Here is a 19,587-nt window from a genome sequence, read left to right as displayed (position 1 = left end):
ATGCAAAAAACTGACTCATTGGAAAAGACCCTGATGCTGGGAAAGATTGAGGGCAGGAGGAGAAGGGGACGACAGAGGATGAGATGGTTGGATGGCATCACCGACTCAATGGACATACGCTTGAGCAAGGTTCGGGAGATGGTGAAGGATAGGGAGGCCTGGCGTGCTGCAGTCCATGGGGTCACAAAGAGTCAGACATGACTGAGCAACTGAACAACAACAAATAATTAACAAATCAAAGGGACAAATCGTTCTCTAATTACATTTATCCTGAATCACAGAGTATACTCTGTATTTCAATTTGTACATCTCAAGCCATTCCAGACCACTTGTGCTCAATTTTTGTCTTCTGAAGTGTCCCATTAGGATGTCTATGTCTCATCTTGCTTCCCACATCTTCTGTTCTCCCCCTGCTCTTCTAAAAAGAGAAAGGGTTTCTCCACAGAGAAGTAATGTGCACGAACAGTGTCTCTGCAGCCAGAGTCGAGGACACCCTGGCCCACACTGTTCTGTCCAGTTCCTGCAGCAGGTGTCCCGGAGTGCAGGGACACCAGCCAAGTCTCCAAATAACCCCTTGCCGTCGGACAAGTCTTGGGCTTCTCTGTGAGGCTAGCTCTCAGAAGAGAAAGTGATGATCAAGAAAGAGTGGAATTTCATTTACTTTATGGCTGTAAATTTCTCACTATTAACTAAGCATTAGGTGGTTTCTAGATCTTTTTTTAAAATTTTTATTGGAGTAGAGTTGATTTACAATGTTGTGATAGTTTCAGGGGTACAGCAAAGTGAATCAGTTATACATATACATACATCTACTCTCATTTTTTTTTTTAGGTTCTTTTCTCATATAGGTTATTACAGACTACTAAGTAGAGTTCCCTGAGCCATACAGCAGATTTTATATGTTATCTATTTAGCACATAGTAGATCCAACCAGTCCATCCTAAAGGAGATCAGTCCTGGGTGTTCACTGGAAGGACTGATGTTGAAGCTGAAACTCCAATACTTTGGCCACCTGATGCAAGGAGCTGACTCATTGGAAAAGATCCTGATGCTGGGAATGATTGGGGGCGGGAGGAGAAGGGGACGACGGAGGATGAGATGGCTGAATGGCATCACCGCCTCGATGGACATGGGTCTGGGCGGACTCTGGGAGTTGGTGATGGACAGGGAGGCCTGGCGTGCTGCGGTTCATGGGGTCACAAAGAGTCAGACACGACTGAGCGACTTAACTGAAGCGAACAATCTCCCAATTTATCCCTCCTCCTGCCTTATCCCCTGATAACCATATTTGTTTTCTACATCTGTGACTCTATTCCTATTTCATAAGTTCATTTACACCTCCCCTTTTTTCTAGATTCTACATATAAGTGATATCATGTGACATTTGTCTTTCTGTATCTGACTGACGTCACTCAGTATGACAATCTCTAGGTTCATCCATGTTGCTGCAAATGGCATTATTTTGCTCTTTTATGGCTAATATTCCTCTGCATGTGTGCACTACATCTACTTTATCCATTCCTCTGCTGATGGACATTTAGCTTGCTTCTATGTCCTGGCTATTGTAGACAGTGCTGCACTTAATGCTGGGGGTACATGTATCTTTTTGAATTCTGGTTTTCTTCTGCTCTACCCTCAGGAGTGGGATTGCTGGATCATATGGTAGTTTTAGTTTTTAAGGAATCTCTATACTGTTCTCCATAGTGGCTGTTACCAACTTACATTCCCACCAACAGAGTAAGAGGATTCCCTTTGCTCCACACCTTCTCTGGCATTTACTGTTTGTAAATTTTTAGATGATGGCCACTCTGATCGGTGTGAGGTGATACTTCATGGTAGTTTTGGTTTACATTTCTATAATTATTAATATTAGTGATGTTGAACCTCTTTTCATGTGCTTTTTGACCATTTGTATGTCCTCTTTGGAAAGATGTCTACTTAGATCTTTTCTCCATCTCTTGATTGGGTTATTTGGTGTTTTTAGTTTTTGGCTTCCAGATCTTGAAACCTGCTCTCAAGAGCCTCTCCTAGGATCTGACCCCAGGCATTGCCCCTTTCACACTCCAATAAATGAAGTCACCACCGTCCCACCTGCTCCAGGCACACTGGCCTTGAGTGCATCCTTGAACCCACAGCGGTAGCAACCATGCTGTCACCCCACATACAAATAACACTTATAACTAACTTGTGATAATCCTCAATTTGTTCCTCCCAACAGAAAAACACTGTGCTTCTTCATCACCGTGTTAGGAAATGTGCCAAAGCAGGAGGAAACCATCGTGCCACTTCCTGTGCAGCTCTGCGTAGGTGACTGACTTCATCACCAAGCGCTCTGAGCAATGTGCGTGTTTCTAGAAACACTCAGCTCGCTGGGAGCCAGTTACCTCTTTCTTTGTAGTGGAGAAGAATTTCTTTAAAAATGCAGCTTCAGTCTGAACACCCTTCTCTACAGAAGGCAGTGCTGGACATGTCTCCTCCCTCAGACAGGACAAGAGTGGGGTCTTTATGCTACTTGAAGAGCTGGTCTTTTGGGCGAGTGGGGTAACGTTTTATTTTGAAATCATTCCAAATTTATAGGAAAACTGTGAGAATAATACAAAGAACTTATTTTCCCTTCACCCAGGTTCCCCAATTGTTAACATTTTACCACATCCATTGGTTTTTTTCCTCTCTATATAAATATGCACATTTTTTTTTCTGAGCTGTTTGAGAATAAATTGTAGACAGGATGGTCCTTTACCCCTAAATACTTCAGCATATATTCCCTAAGAGCAAGAGCATTCTTTAAATAAATACAATGCAATGATAAAAAAAAAATAGGAAATTAACATGTATAGAATACCATTATCTAAAGGCTTTATTCAAAGATTTCAATTGTCTCAATATTGTCCTTCATAATAACAACAACTAAAACAAACAGAGAAAAAAGTCGAGGACCCTTTTCAGGATCACATTGCACTTAGCCATGATGCCTTTTATAAAAGCCGCTCTCAACCCACATGAAGATCTCTTAATGTCATTTCAGCCTGAGCACCCCAGCCACGGTGTGGCTTACACAGCACGAATGCGTCAGGAAAGACGATTCTTTGCAGCATCTTCCAAACCACCTCCGGCCCATCACAGTTCCCAGTGTTATGAGTTACACAGAAAGAAGACGGAAGTGCCAGGTATGTTCTCTGCACTCCAGAGCTGACCTCAGAGTTCACAGTGGCCTCAACCCGGCCCAAGCATCCAGCCACACCTTGGGGGCACGGGGGGCGGGGGGGCGGGCAGGTGCAGAGAAGAACAGCATATCCCAGACACAGCCTGAAAGGTGGAGCTCCTCCAGCTGGGGGAACCCCTGGCAGCAGCCCCTAAGAAAACAGGACTCCAGGCTGCAGCCAGCTCCGCCAGGGCTGGAAACAGAGCCTGTGTCCTAAGGGCCAACTCAGCTGACATCAAACCATCTCTGCCACCAAGGGGTGCTTTATCAAGTATTCTATTTTACCGTTACAGATAAAGAAAAATTTGGGAAATCCTACTCAATATGCCCAAGCCACTTAAACAATAGCTGCCTAGAGCAACTGACCAAGTAAAAGGCCCACATCCGCCGGCTGAGCTGGGTTTCTGCAGATACCAACCTGCGTTGAAGTCCACGGTGGCATAGAGCCCCTGGAGCGCCCCGCACTGCAGGAACCTCTCATTCAGCCCGTCCGTGGTGAACAGAAGCACGTCCTCACCCAGGTGGTCGTGGAAACGCTTCTGCAGGAAACGCAAGTAGTCGTAATCACAGGAATAGTAGCTGCCATATTCATTTTCAACCTGCAAGTTTAAAAAAGGAAGAAAGTGAAGTCGCTCAGTCGTGTCCGACTCATTGCGACCCCATGGACTGTAGCCCACCAGGCTCCACCATCCATGGAATTTTCTAGGCAAGAATACTGGAGTGGGTTGCCATTTCCTTCTCCAGGGGATTTTCCCAACCTACGGATCGAACCCGGGTCTCTCGCGTTGCGGGCAGATGCTTTACCGTGTGAGCCACCAGGGAATCCCATAGTTTAAAAAAGTTTAAAAAAGAGGAGGGGAAAGAAATCAGAAGACTCCAGCATTCTAAGGCAAACTGTTGTTTGGAGAAACTCCCCGAGCCTCTCTGAGATGATGAGGCTTAGTGGTCCCCTCCCCCTAAGTATCTCCTACACTTGATCCTCAAAACTCATTTTCCAAAGAGCAACTCAGCACAAAAACCTAAGCCTGTGAGTCACAAGTAAGACCCATTGCAGCCAAATGAATAAATAAATATTTTTTAAAAAAATCTTAGAGGTATAGAGTTTAATGAAGGAAGCATGACACTAAAAGAATACACATAATACAACTTCCCTAACAGAAAATCCAAACCAGTTAAAACCAAACTATAAGTGTGGGTGTGCGGATAGTTGGTTGGTAGAAGTGTAAAAAAAAGCAAAAAGCTGATGGTCGTGAAAGTCAGGACAGTGAGAAAAAGTAGAGCATGATCAGGAAGCTTCTAGGGTCCTGGCCGCATACCATTTCCCATCTTGGGTGGCCATTCTGTGGCTGTTCTCTCCACAGTGCTTCATTCACTGCACATTAATGTGTGTGTGTTACAGCTCACAATTTTACAAAAATTTAAAAGTTGCCCAAACATAAAAATTTCAACTGGCACACAATACAAAACAAGCTTCTGTGATACGAGGGATATGTTGTCTTTGAACATGAGCATAAGAAACCAAGAGCCCCCAAGAAGGGATAGTTAGGGAGTGTGGGATCAGCACGTCTGCACCGCTATATTTAAAATGGATAACCAAGAAAAACCTACTGTAGAGCGCAGGAACCCTGCTCAATGTTATGTGGCAGCCTGGATGGGAGGGGAGGATGGGGGAGAACGGATCCGTGTATATCTGAGTCCCTTTGCTCTGCACCTGAAACTATCACGGCATTGTTAGTAATTGTTAAATCCAACACAAAATAAAAAGTTAAAAGAAAAAGAAACCGTGAGCCCCCAGAAAACAGGTGTCCAGCCTGAGGGGAGCCGGGAGCGGAGGTTAACGGAGCTTCCCCAGAGGGGTCACCCGAGGCAGCTCTAGACAGAAAGGCACTGGTCAAGGAAGCGAGACAGGTGGAGAGCGCTCCCCAGAGAGCAGGCTGTTTGCAGAATTGCCAGTAGCTCCAGGAGGCCTGTGGACACAGTCGGGGTGTGGGGAGGGTGGGGAGTGATGCAGAGGAACCAAATACCACCGTCACTGTCTAAAAGCACTACCTTCCAAATGGCTTAATGCATGATGGTTTTCTCAGCAAGAATCCCTCTGACTATACTGTCAAGGTATGGGTTCAAAAGGCAGAATGGGGACCTCCCGGGTGGTCCAGTGATTAAGACTCCATGCTTCCAACACAGGGGACACAGGTTCAAGCCCTAGTCCCTTTGAAAATAAATAAAGGAAAGCTTCGTAAATACTGGCAAGGTACATTCCCCCTCATTTTCTTTTTCCTCCTTTTAATTAAGAGCTATTTATAGGGACTTCCCTGGTGGTCCTATGCTGAAGACTCTGTGCTCCCAATGCAGGGGGCATAGGTTCAATCCCTGGTTGGGGAACTAAGATCCCACAGGCTGCACGACACAGCCAAAAAGAAGAAAACAGGTACTTAAATGACTGTGTCTTCCTTCATCGTATGGCTGCCAAGGAGTTCAGAGCTAACTTTAAGGTCAGCTCTAGCAACAAAGTGGGTTCACAGCCTCTGCACCCCGAGTTCTTTTCTGGCCATGCCCAAGCTGACATCGTCGATCTTCACTTACTTTTTCAAGCCTTGTTTATCCATTAACATCATTATATTACAGTAAAATGTAGGAGTGTATTTTAAACAGGATTGTAGTTAATGCACACACATAATTTGGTTCGCTTTTTAGAGAAAGAAAAGCTCCACATTGGCAAGACAGCTGAGCGCTGCGGTCACAGGCACAGACATCAAAGGCCCAAGAGTCCTCGTGCAAATCTCAGCTCTGCCTCTTCTCATCCATGTGGCTCCACCTGTAAAACGTCTGTCTGTCTGTAAGAGGTGAGTGTGCCTTCCCCACTGGGCTGCATGAGGAGTCCCTGAGCACAATACCCGGCACCTTGTGAAGGCTCAGAATGCTGGCAACAAAGCGTATATTCAAGTTCTCTATCACTGCCAAGGAGGGGGAAGGAGAGGCGGGGCAGGGGAAAGGAGAAACACACAGAAAAGGGCTTGAAAGACACACAGAAGAAGTCGAAGTGAGATTCTGAAGAACACTGATTGTTCCAGAGCAGGAGTTTGCTAACTTTTTCAGTTAAGGGCCAGAGAGCAAACACTAGGGCTTTTGGGCCATAAGTCTCCGTCTCAGCTACTCGAGTATGTTACTGGGGTGCGCGAGCACCCCAGACGATGCATAAATGGCCGTGTGCCAGTGGCACTGATTTACCACAACGGCAGAGGGCCCCTATTGCAGGTTGCAGATACTTGCTCTAGGATAATCATCTCACCCTGTAAGCTCCTAAGTACCCTACACACGAACCTTCAAGTTGTGAACTATCAAAGATGTGAATGTGCCCAGAGAAAGGATGAAGAGAGACAAGAGGAAGGTGAAGAAACTGAAGAACCGAAAAGATTCACGACGCAGGGAAATGGCAAGAGGATTTTCTTGACTTGAGGAACCACTGTTTGTTAGTTTTCTAGGCACGGGACCCAAATGTAGAACAGTTCACAGACTGCAGGAGCTATTCAGAATGCAGTCCAGTGCTACCGCTGTCATCTATGACAAAAAAAAGAGCTACGGCCTAGATATCGCTGGATCACTTTCCAAGAGAGTAGACAGAATTGTTTGTCTATGACAAACCTAGACAGTGTATTAAAAAGCAGAGATATTACTTTGCTGACAAAGGTTTGTATAGTCAAAGTTATGGTTTTTTCCAGTAGCCATGTACAGATGTGAGAGTTGGATGATAAAGAAGGCTGAGCACCAAAGAACTGATGCTTTCAAACTATGGTCCTGAAGAAGACTCTTCAGAGTCCCTTGGACAAGAAGAAGATCAAACCAGTCAATCCTAAAGGAAATCAACCCAGAATATTCATTGGAAGGACTGATGCTGAAACTGGAGCTCCAACACTTTGGCCACCTGATGCAGAGAGCCAACTCACTGGAAAAGATCCTGATGCTGGAAAAGACTGAAGGCAGGAGGAGAAAGAAGCGACAGAGGAGGAGATTGTGGGTGGCATCACCAACACAATGGACATGAGTTAGAGCAAATTCCGAGAGATGGTGAAGGACAGGGAACCTGGAGTGCTGCAGTCCATGGGGTCACAGAGAGTCGGACACGACTGAGCAAATGAATAACACACAGAATTGATCCAGCAAGGAACCAGAACCTGCACCATCAGCATTAGGCGTGAATGAAATCAAAGCTTGTCCTCCGTCCCCTATCGCTGACGACCCTTCAGCTCTGCCATCTCCCACCTCGTCTCCCTTCTCCAGTCAGTCGCTCTTCTTGCCTGTTCGCTTGATGCCAGCCCCCGTGTGCCAGTTGTTGAACTGTCCTACTATACTTTTCAAGGTACTGTACTGTAAGATTGAAAATGTTTTCTTTTTTGTGTTTGTTTTTTAATGTATTATTTGTGTGGAAAGTATTATAAGCTTATTATAGTACAGTACCATATAGCCGATTGTGTTAGTTGGGTACTTGGGCTAACTTTGTTGGACTTAGGAACAAATTAGACTTAGGAACGTGCTCTTGGAATGAAACTCATTCATACATAGGGGATTTACCGTAAAGCAACAAAGACATTTTCAGTTGTTGACCTTCCAAAACAACAGGTATAAACAGAGGGAGTCCCTCATGACGAGCGCCCCACAAGTTAGGTTGTAGGGTAGAAGGCCCCCATTCCTGATTACCAAGGGGCAAAAGGACTAGGTGGGCTTTGAGCAGGCAGAGAGATGTGGGGAGGAAAAAGAGGAGGAAACTGAGTCCCCTGGCAGGATCCACAGTGAAGTTCATGTCACCTGGGGTTGCCAGGGATGGATACAGGAGGAAACATGCCCACCGTCCACCCCTCTAAATCAGCCAACTTTGCTCTCCCCTGCAGAGTTCGTATCTGATGACACTTTGAAAGTGAAAGTGAAAGTGTTAGTCACTCAGTCGTGTCCAACTCTGCGCTACCCCATGGCCTGTAGCCTGCCAGGCTCCTCTGTCCATGGAATTCTCCAGGCAAGAATACTGGAATGGATTGCCATTCCATTCTCCAGGGATGACATTTTAGTGCCTTTCAATAACCAAAAGATACAGAAAACTTGTGAGCAAAAATTGAAAGTGATTTAGGGGAGACTTCCCTGGGTGTCCAGTGGCTAAGACTCCTTGCTTCCAATGCAGGGGGCCTGGGTGTGATCCCTGGTCAGGGAACTAGATCCCACATGCCCCAACTAAGAGTTAGCATGCTGCAACTGAAGATCCTGCATGCTGCAACTAAGACCCAACACAACCAAGTAAATAAATAAAATTTTTTTTAAAAAAGTGACTTAGAAGCAAAGGGCTTTCCAGGTGGCTCAATGGTAAAGAGTCTGCCTGTCAATGCTGGAGATGCAAGAGACGTGGGTTTGGTCTCTCGGTTGGGAAGATCCCCTGGAGGAGGAGATGGCTACCCGCTCCAGTGTTCTTGCCTGGAGAATCCCATGAACAGAGGAACCTGGTGGATTACGGTCCATGGGGTCACAAAGAGTTGAATGTGACTAAGCAACTCAACAACAACAAAAAAGGAAAAAACAGTGGGAACTGAGGAAAACCTGGGATCAAGAGGAAGGAAGAAGACCCAGCTAGGCAGACACATCCAGTTTCAGCCTTGAAATCTTCATGTAGGAAAATGGGCTCCTATCAGCTTAACTAGTACAGACTCAGGACAGGTGGGGGGCAGTGAAAGCTACCAGTAGGCTATCTCTCTGGGAACAGCAGCCTGGCCTTTCTCTACCACGCAGTGTCAGAACAGGCACCCTGGTCAGCCCAACCCTCTTGCTGCAACCTGCATATTCGTTTGTTAGGTTTTTTTTTGGTGGGGGTGCTGCCCCACACAGCTTGTGGGATCTTAATTCCCTGACCAGGGGGTGAACCCAGGTCACAGCAGTGACAGGGCAGAGTCCTAACAACTGGACGCCACGGAACCCCCTACAGCCTGTATCTTAAGCGCACAGAAATGGCCAAGCTCCCTCCCCACCATGACCATCCCTACAAACAGTGAACAGTGCTGGTCCCAAGTGCTGGCCCACATTCCCCTAGGGAGCGCTGCACACACCCCATGCTGGTCCGGGACACAGCCAGTTTTACCTAACATACTCTCTGCAATAAGAAAACCCTTGCAAAATGACCAACAAATGTGGTTTTGTCTGATCTAAGTCATTTTACAAACACCGAAAATCACAAGTGAACCGATCTTTCTCTTGGAACACTCTTGCCACATGACATACTCCTCGATCTACCAGTCACTGCAAAGAGAAAAACATATGGAAGAAGGAAGGTGAGGGCAGGAAGTGGGAGAAAAAACACAGTGGCCCCAGCTCACCGCATCCTCTTTCCACACCCACAGGAGCTGATGACCAAGGTGATACAGACACCAAAGTGGGTCGGTCCGGGGTGCATCCCTGCAGCCAGAAGGCTCGTGGGAGCAGAGGGGAGCCAGGCTGCAATCCTTACTGCCACCGGCCAGCTGCGTGACCTTGGCCAAGTCACTTAACCTCTTTGGCGACGGTGGCCAGGATAACTGACTGGCATCCGTAGGGCAGCCAGCACAGTCTCACAGAGGGCATTCAAAAATGGTAAAGCCCTCTCAAAACGCAATTTAAATCAAGTACTGTCTGCGGCACTGCCTCTTAGAGATAGACACAGGAGGATAAACTGCAAGGACCTTACTGTAGAGCCCAGGGAACTATATTCAACATCCTGTAATAACCTATAATGGAAAAGAATCTGTATCTGTATATAAAACCGAATGACGTCGCTGGACACCTGCAACTCACACAACATAGCAAATCAACTACACTTCAATTCTAAAAATTAAAAAGAAAAAAGAAAGAAAGAAATAGTCACATGAGGCTCCCGTCTGCTTCACTCCCATATACTGTGTGGATAAATGGAAACCTCCCCCTACCCACCCGAGCTCCATGATTACCTGCACTGTGATAATTGGGCCTCCATTCTTATAGAGGAGGGGCCTCATCTTGGGCAGAAGGACCCCCAACCACTTGTCCACAGCCGCAAGGTAATCTGGAAAACAACCAGGTTTAACACCATCACACACCTTGTGTCTACAAAGAGGCACCATGCAGTCTATTATCCTGGAGCTGGCAGCGGAGATCAAACAGACTGGATTCAACCACTACCTTCTGAAACGGGGGTATCACGTGCACTCCAAGTCTGATAAAAGTTGTCCTGCCTGGAGCTGTCTGCTCAGCGGAGCCTTTGGAGGACCAGTGTGCCTGGTATCGGCCCCTGCCGCTAGGACCACAAGACTGCAGCACAGAAGGCATCTGCCAATGTTTGTTGAATGACTGAGTGACGGGTCCTTCTCTGTCACAGCTGAGTTCTTTAAAACTTAAGTTCTAATCAACTATACATTTACACTGTCAAATGGGGATAAGTACACAGTTCATAAAGCTGCTGTAAGTATTAAATGAGATAGTACGTGGGAAAACACTAATAATACACTAAAAATGTAAAACGTGAGGGTAGTACGCTAAGAAGAAAAGGCACGCAGAGCGTAATGTACTAGCCTTTTTTTTTTTTTAATGTACTAGCCTTTTATACAGCAGATTTAATCATTGTTAGCTGCTCTTATGACCAGCTTCATCCCCAAGAGAAATGAAGTCTTCAGAAGACAGAAATTCAGCTAAGAACTCTACTGAGTACTCCGCAATGACCTACGTGGAGAAAGAATCTCAAAAATATGCATAGCTGATTCACTGTGCCGTAAAGCAGAAAGTAACACCACATTGTAAGTCAGCTACACGCCAGCAACAATAAATGCAGCTAATCGGGACCTGCAGACTGATCAGGGTTTATAGCTAGATAAGGGAAAAACCTATCACTCACAGATCACTCTGTAGAAGCAGATGAAGAGACATCCAGTGATGCCACCACAGAAACTACGTCTGCCCTTCTGGTTAGCTGGGGGTCACCCCCCATCAAGTCACAGACTGAATGGAGGCAGAGAAGGCATTCAAGTCAGTCAGTCAACCGCAGATAGGGCCCAGTGCCAATTCAAAGAGTTACCAAGGCATCGACGAGATCTGGTCGGGTTGTTCAAACAATCCTTCTTTCCTACACACTCAGTGTCTGGTAGAGAATGATGGACACCCACACTTTTGCTAAACTTTCAGAAGCATTCACCCAGGAGTACCCCAGCCTTTGAAATATTGTATCTGACCCTTTGGAAATAAAGTATCTGAACTTTCTTAAATTCTCTTACAACATCTCTAACAACTCACCTGGATCCGAAGAACGCAGAACAATAGATTTTTTCTCCAATAGCCAAGCAGGTAATCCTCCCTAGGATGGGAAAACAAGCAAACAAATAAAAAAAAGAAACCATTTTAAGGTCTTAGGGGAGATAGAAATTATTAATACTACTAGCAGTGAGAGTAAAGAAGAAATGTGTCATGCAGAACAGGTATTTAAGCTAGGCTTTCTGGTTTGTAACTTTCAGGGCAATGAGAGATAGTAAACATAATAAAAAATAAGATCACTCTGCATGAATGCAATGTTTTGAGAATCAAAGATTTTTCCATAGATTGCTCCCCTGAACCTCACATCTACCCTGTGGGGCAGACAGAGGCCACTTCATGAACTCCTCTTAACAGATGAGGAAACTGACTTCTGTCTGTGACCACCAGGAGGACCCATGCCTTCTCACCCCTCCCTGCTCCTCTCTGCCTGGCCACCTCCTAAGGTGAAAGACACTGGGCTTTCTTAGCTACAGGCCAGTGCTATCTGGGAGGAGATTCATCCACAGCGCTTTCATTCCCTTTCCCCCAGAGCCCCGTCTGCCCACGCACCAGGCAGACGAGGCCAGGTCAGCCGCACTCACCATGTCCCACTCTGCACAGATGTAGGGTCCAGGCCTCAGGATGACCAGCAGTCCCAGCTCGTGTGCCAGCTGAATGAAATGCTCCACATCGTGGTCCCCAGAGAAATTGTACTGTCCAGGCTGCAGCTCGTGGAAGTTCCAGGCCACGTACCTGCCAAGACGCACACAGCTCCTTCCTAAAAATAGCTCAAAAGTCCAGGTATCCCATACAAATTTCTAAACCACTCAGCAGAACTATAAACCCACAGGACACACACAGACATCTTCCTAAGGCAGCTCTTGAGAAAAAACTCTTGCTTTGAGCTTTCACGGCAGCTACCCAGATAATCAAACTTGTGGGGACACTTTTAAGTGTATGCTCCACAAAGGATGCCCATTCCTATTTAATGCTTGATTAAAAAAAATATATATATATGTATATATACGGAGTTCCCTGGTGGCCTAGTGGTTAGGATTCTGGGCTGTCATTGACAGGGCCGGAGTTCAGTATCTGGTTGGGGAACTGAGATCTTGCAAGCCACAAGGCATGGCCAAAAAACAAAAAATATATAGTTACATGGACACAAATTTCTACTGTGTAAAAATTACATATGCCTGTGTAAGGCTTAGGAAAAATGAAAGTTACCTGTGTTAAGGTCATAAGCGATATACTTACTTTTTGAAAAATGTTTTTCAATAAAAACGGAAAAGCCTCCAAACCCTGTGTCCTCCTAATCAAAAATTTTATCAGGAATACCCTGAAGGAGGTAAAGTAACAAAAACTCTGACCAGTTCCCCTGACTGCCTGCAGCACAGGACACAAATTTAAATACGAAGCTACCCATTGCCATCACAAAGGTCTCTCTGATGACCCCTGACTTATGGTTTCAGGGTTTCAGGGTTCCCTGGAACCATTTTGGTCTCCGAGAACTTAGTTTAGTTTTAAAAGTTTAGTTTTAGGGCTAAAACTACAGACAGGCCCCAGTGGTCCTACAACCAGGAGAATGAGTGGGACTCTCCCTAACCATCTGTCCCAGGAATCTGCTGCTGGATTTTCTCATACTTTATCTTTGAAAAGTTATCAGCAATCCACATCAGCAACACAAAAACCAGAGTGGCCAGCCACCCCAACTTCCTTCTCAATTAGTCACTTTGAAACAAACAGAAGAGATGAGGAGAGATAGTTATTGGGGGTGATTCTGTAATCCTGGGCCATAGAACCACAAAGACAAACTAGGTTTCAGGGATCTACCCAACAAGGCATGTTCCCCTAGGAGCTGAGAGGAGCTATGGCCGCCTACAAACACACTTCAAATCTCAGCCGGATTTCCGTCCAAAAGCACATGCCTCGGCAAATTTCAGATTTATCAGTTGCATTCGGTAATAGTGAACTTGGAGAAATGGCATCATCCATGTCGTACGTCCTGCACACAGCAAATCCTCAATCATTGTTACTTCCCTTTGCCTTTTTAAGCTGATATTCATTTTATGATTTCTGCTGACAAAGTTCAAGGTTGGAAGAAGTAGTTAACTGTCTAAAGAAGTGACACCCAAGCCCACGACAAACCTCTCCCAGGAGACTGTGCGTGCTAAGTCACTTCGTGTCCGACTCTCTGCAACACTATGGTCTGTGCCCTGCCAGGCTTCTCTGTCCATGGGATTTCCCAGGCCAGAATACTGGAGTGGGACACCAGACCATGTTATTCCTGTTCTGAGCAACGAAACCTCTGCACAGAGAGATGCAGCTGGCCCCCCACTCCAGGCGTGGGTGTCTCTGCCTTGGAGGGGAGCCCAGCGCCCTGCTACTTACGTCTGGATGGCGTTCAGCCCAGCCATCTTCATCTTCAGCAGCCGGTCCTTCCAGTAGAAGCGGGGCACACGGAAATAGTGAATGCTTCCTGAGATGTAGCGGAAGGGCTGGCCATCCTTGAGGAAGCGGTTATGGTGGTAGTCGATCTGGAATGTTCTCTGGGTGGCGTTCTACAGAGCAAGGATTGGACCAGATGAGAACTTCCACCCTCAGAAAGCAGATGTTTGGACGGTGCTGAGGGACTCCCTACCCATTTAGTTTGTGTACATGCCTGGTCCTGGGCTATAAAACAATCCACTGCTGAGTTAGAGCGAGGAGGACCTACATGCAAAGTTCCAGAGGCTGGCACTAATGTGACAATCAGTGGCTGAGATGCTGAAGTTACATTACCAAAGAGTCCCCCTGCTACAGGGGACTCCTCTCAAACCCAGTGTGCTGGGGCGGCAAGACACACGCGCATGCACACACACACATGCACACACACTGCCTCCCCCCCACCCCCTGTGGCCATGCCCTGCTGGAGCCCTGCACTTCCCTCAGCAGGAATGTCACTATGCTGAGAGCAACAGGCCAGAAACCTCCAAAGCCCTGAAACCTTTTCCTAGCTGCTGCTCTGAGTCCCACCATGACCGAGCACCCTTCTCTAACCCTGTGTCTCTTCATCCATAAAAATGCAGGATGCCAGACTAAATGAACTCGAAGGCAATATCTGCCACCCAGTTTGTGAATCGTGAACTCAATCTGGGTGATCAGAACTTTTTTAAATGAAAGAGAATGGAAAAAAGAAAAAAATCAGTGTTACACATAGTAAAGACAAGTGTTATTTAAAAAATTGTATTTTATTGAAGTAGTTGATTTACAATGTTGTATTAATCTTTGCTGTAGAGCAAAGTGATTCAGTTGTACCTATATATACATCTTTTTTCATATTCTTTTCCATTACGATTTATCACAGGATATTGAACATAGTTCTCTGTGCTACACAGTAGGACCTTGTTGTCTCTGCACTCCCTATATGATAGTTTGTATCTGCTGACCCCAAACTCCCAATCCATCCATCCCTCCCCCAACCCCCTTCTCCCTGGCAACCACAAGTCTGTTCTCTACAAAGATAAGTGTTATTTTATGAAACTTTAGTTATATAGGCATATATAGATTTGCATATGGATGTATATCTGTGGTGTTGCAGTGTAAGTTGTATTTCTAGAATCAAATCAAATTTCAAGAAACACTGGTGATCACTTCAGAAGGCAAAATGATAGGAGTTGAAAGAGAAGACCTCAAAGGGGAGGCCGACTTTTAGGTAGAATAGAACACTGCCCTCTGGTGGATGGAAAAAGGCAGGAACAGACCTCAAGTAGCAACAGGACCAGGGTTACAAATTGTTGTTGTTGTTTAGTCGCTAAGTCACGTCCAACTCTTTTTCGATGCTCTGGACCTTACAACCCACCAGGCTCCTCTATCCATGGGATCTTCCCAGGCAAGAATATTGGAGTGGGCTACCACTTCCTCTCCAGGGGACCTTCCCGACCCAGGGCTACAAGAAACCATTTAATTAGTGTCCTCCATTGTTAACAATGGTTATGGTTTTTCCAGTAGTCATGTACAGATGTGAGAGTTGGACCATAAAGAAAGCTGAGCAACAAAGAACTGATGTTGTTGAACTGTGGAACTGGAGAAGACTCTTGAGAGTCCCTTGGGCAGCAGAGAGATCAAATCAGTCTATCCTAAAGGAAATCAACCCTGAATATTCACTGGAAGGACTGATGCTGAAGCTGAAGCTCCAATACTTCAGCCACTTGATTTGAAGAACCGACTCATTGGAAAGGAGACCCTGACACTGGGAAAGATTGAGGGCAGGAGGAGAAGGGGGCGACAGAGGATGAGATGGTTGGATGGCATCACCGACTCAATGGGCATGAGTTTGAGCAAACTCAGGGAGACAGTGAAGGACAGGGAAGCCTGGCGTGCTACAGTGCGTGAGGTTGCAAAGAGTCAGACACTACTTAGCGACTGAACAATTGTTGGTAAAACTTCTTGTGCATCTTTAGGCATTTTTTAAAAATCTTTTTTTCATAGCAGCATAACAGTCCATGAAACTTTTGAGTGTTGCCTTGAAGCCATATCTGGAAACAACCATGAGAGCAAGGGTCCTAGATCACACTTGGCTTGAAATCCAACTAGAGAGTTAAAGTACTATGACTGTGGGACTTCCCTGGGGGTCCAGTGGTGACGACTCTGCACTTCCACCACAGGGGCATGGATTTGATCCCTGGTTGGGGAACTAAGATCCCGCTTGCTGCAGGTATGGCAAAAAAAAAAAAAAAAGCATTGTGATTAAAAGTTAAACAATTCAGAGACTGCTAAGGGACAGCTGGAAAGCTTTACTAACCAAAAATAAACAAAAAACTAGTTTAAGAATCATTTTTTCAAATGCCAGAGTGTCAATATCCCTTTATTCTTCCAGTAAGCAATGCTTTAATCGCCATTCAAAAATCAGAAATTAACAAAAATATAAAAATTATTTCTTATACCTTGTGGCCCAATGGATGATTTTGGAAACATCTCACAGCATGTATACGACTAAATATCAAATAAGGGTTTCCCACAAGTTCTAGGAGTTCAAAGGCAGCTCAGAGGTTGGGGAAATTCTTTAGACCGATAGAAAGGGAGGGAGCGACTTCGGGTAGAACTGGGAAGAGGAAAGGGCTGTCTAAAGTCTGCTTGTTGGGGATTTCCTGGCTGTCCAGTGATTAGGAATCTGCACTGTCACGGCTGAGGATGCAGATTCAATCTCTGGTCAGGGAACTAAGAGCCCACAAATCTCCTTGTCTAAGAGAAGCAGTTCAGAAAAGTAGGAAATGAGTTTAGAGAGAAGTGATCCGGCAGAAGGTGAAATCCGGCTTAATCCCACAGAACAGAGCACCACCACCGTCTCTGCATTCAAACAACCTCAAAATACAGCCCAAACACCAGCTTAATAACTACTTATAAAAATTACAAACCCCTACTATGTGCTGAATAATAACAGGGGAACCACGTGAAGCTTCTGTCTAGTAAGGAAGAAACCCAAGAATCAACACAGTGAGTCCTAGATGATTAAATGAGGATAAAACCACTGGGGTGTACACCTTAAACATATACAGTCATCCAATTATATCGAGTACAGCTGGGGGACAGGACAAGAGCAGAAGATGGCAACAGAAATAAACGGCTTGTAACCCAGGTCTGGGGGGCAAAGACGAATTTCCCAGAGGAAGGAACACCTCAAATTGTGATTCTCAACCTTGGCTGCACATCAGAATCACCTGCCCAAGCTTTTAAATATAGCAAAGTCAAGCCTTATCACCCAGACATACAGATGTTAATTGATCTTGGGTGGAGCCCAGGCCTTGGTATTTCGTAAAACTGCCCAGATGATGCAATGTACAGTCAGCGTTGAGAATGCCTGGTTTAAGCTGAGCCCCGGGATGAAGAACAGTTAGCCAAGGAGAGGTGAAGGCAGGCAGCAGAAACTGGGAGCCCTGACGGAGAGGGTGCGGCACTAGGGCAGGGAGTGGTGGAACAACCCAAATAAAGCACAGTGACAGCCGAAACTGGGGAGACGGGAGAGGCCAGAAGGAATGGGCTCTGACGTCCACATCCAAGGGCCTGGACTTTATGCCAAGAGCTATAGAGAGCTACTTAAACAGAAGACTGATAGGATCAGGCGTGTGTTTTCAAATATTTGGCACTCTGCTCTTTTCCTGAAATGGCAATCAAGGCAGCAGAGTTGTGGACCCTGGTGGAGGTAGCGAGGGGTCAGGTGGGCAGGAAGTGGACCCCACAGAACTCATGGGTTGCTTAGCTGCAGGATGAACACAGGGCCTCAGCCAGAGGCTCCCACTGGCCCTGGGCAGAAAAAAAATGAGCTTTTTCTTTAAAAAAGAGAGAGGGACTTCCCTGGTGGTCCAGTGGTTAAAACTCCACACTGCCAATGCAGGGTCCAATCCCTGGTCAGGGAACTAAGATCCCACATGCCATGCAAAGCAGCCAAGAGATTAAAAAATATTTTTAAAAGAGAGAAACTTAAATTAGGGTATCCTCTGGAAAAAGAAGACTGCAAGGATATTAACACCTATGAGTTCATAATGATACACACAGGGGATAAAAGCATTCACCAGTCACCTTTAGAGACTGCCAGAGTACCAACTCATTACTCCAAAAATGACAAGCAAAGGGAAAAAAACAAGCAGGTTATTTCCCTTTTCACTGAAAAAATATATTTCAGGGTAACCAAGAAGTTGACAAAGGAGAATTCTTTACAGAATTCGAGCTAATAAATGGCAAAAGAGTAACAGAATCTGAAAAACATCCTTTCCTAGCCTTTAGCGAAATAATAGACTTAAGCTGTAATCATCAGTTCAGTTCAGTCGCTCATTCGTGTCTGACTCTTTGCGACCCCGTGAATCGCGGCACATCAGGCCTCCCTGTCCAACACCAACTCTCGGAGTTTACTCAAACTCATCTCCACTGAGTCGGTGATGCCATCCAGCCATCTCATCCTCTGTCGTCCCCTTCTCCTCCTGCCTTCTATCTTTCCCAGAATCAGGGTCTTTTCCAATGAATCAGCTCTTCGCATCAGGTGGCCAAAGTGTTGGAGTTTCAGCTTCAACATCAGTCCTTCCAATGAACACCCAGGAGTTATCTCCTTTAGGATGGACTGGTTGGCTCTCCTTGCAGTCCAAGGGACTCTCAAGAGTCTTCTCCAACACCACAGTTCAAAAACATAAATTCTTCCACCCTCAGCTTTCTTTATAGTCCAGCTCTGATATCCATACATGACCACTGGAAAAACCATAGCCTTGACTAGACGGACCTCTGTTGGTAATCATCAATGTATGCTAAAACCATCAGCAAGGTTGAAGGAATCTTATAAAGGAGGGATCAGGCAGATGTGACCCCTCTGTTCATGCTGACCTCATAAAAGTGGAACAAGCAGACGTGACTGTCATGTTGTGATTCAGGAAGATGTACACAGCCCCACCTCGAAGCAGTGCTCATTGTTGAACTTTAATCTCAACTGAACCTGAATCTAACTCTAACACAAGGAAGTAATAAGCCAAATCTAACATGTGGGACATTTTAAAGTCCAGTGATAGAGTTACTCTGAAAAGTTGACAGTATTAAAACAAAATAAAATATTTTTGAAAATAGCAATGCTTGGGAAGGAACACTGGGGAATTTTCTGGGGCAATGGTAACATCCTAGAGCTGAATCAGGGTTTGGGATTATCAGGTGTATGCGTTTATCAAAACTCATCAAGCGGTGGGCTTCCCTGGTGGTCTAGTGGTTAAGAATCCTGTAGCCAATGCAGGGGACGCGGGTTCAATCCCTGCTCCGAGAAGATCCCACATGCCTCATGGCAACTAAGGCAGGGCGTCACACCTGCTGAAGCCTGGGTGCCCTAGAGCCTGTGCTTCCAGAAGAGAAGCCACCACACTGCTTCACAGCCCATGCACCACAACCAGAGAGAGCCCGCACGCAGCAAAGAAGACCCGGCACAGCCAAAATTAAAGAAATCTTTAAAAAACCCAAACACTGTTACATTACAAAATCTCTCGTGTATTTCACTGTATGTAAAGTCTGTAGTAGTGAAAGTCGCTCAGTCGTGTCGGACTCTTTGTAATCCCATGAACCGTAGCCCGCCAGGTTCCTCTGTCTGTGGAATCCTCGAGGCAAGAATA

At 45.7% G+C, this 19,587-nt stretch overlaps 1 protein-coding gene across 1 annotated transcript in view; it reads right to left on the bottom strand.

The window, feature by feature from the left end:
• The window catches only part of GLB1 (galactosidase beta 1), a 101,718-nt gene that overhangs the window by 60,515 nt on the left and 21,616 nt on the right, over window positions 1-19,587 (bottom strand). The window contains exons 2-6 of the mRNA XM_043443159.1: window positions 13,862-14,031; window positions 12,073-12,223; window positions 11,474-11,534; window positions 10,159-10,253; window positions 3,621-3,801 (exon numbers count right to left, since the gene is read on the bottom strand). Coding sequence (XP_043299094.1) covers window positions 3,621-3,801; window positions 10,159-10,253; window positions 11,474-11,534; window positions 12,073-12,223; window positions 13,862-14,031 — 658 coding nt within the window. The remainder of the gene's footprint in view (window positions 1-3,620; window positions 3,802-10,158; window positions 10,254-11,473; window positions 11,535-12,072; window positions 12,224-13,861; window positions 14,032-19,587) is intronic.

Source organism: Cervus canadensis, chromosome 22 (genome assembly GCF_019320065.1).
Source record: "Cervus canadensis isolate Bull #8, Minnesota chromosome 22, ASM1932006v1, whole genome shotgun sequence".
Lineage (NCBI taxonomy): Eukaryota > Metazoa > Chordata > Mammalia > Artiodactyla > Cervidae > Cervus > Cervus canadensis.
This window is presented reverse-complemented; position numbering and strand designations above follow the sequence as displayed.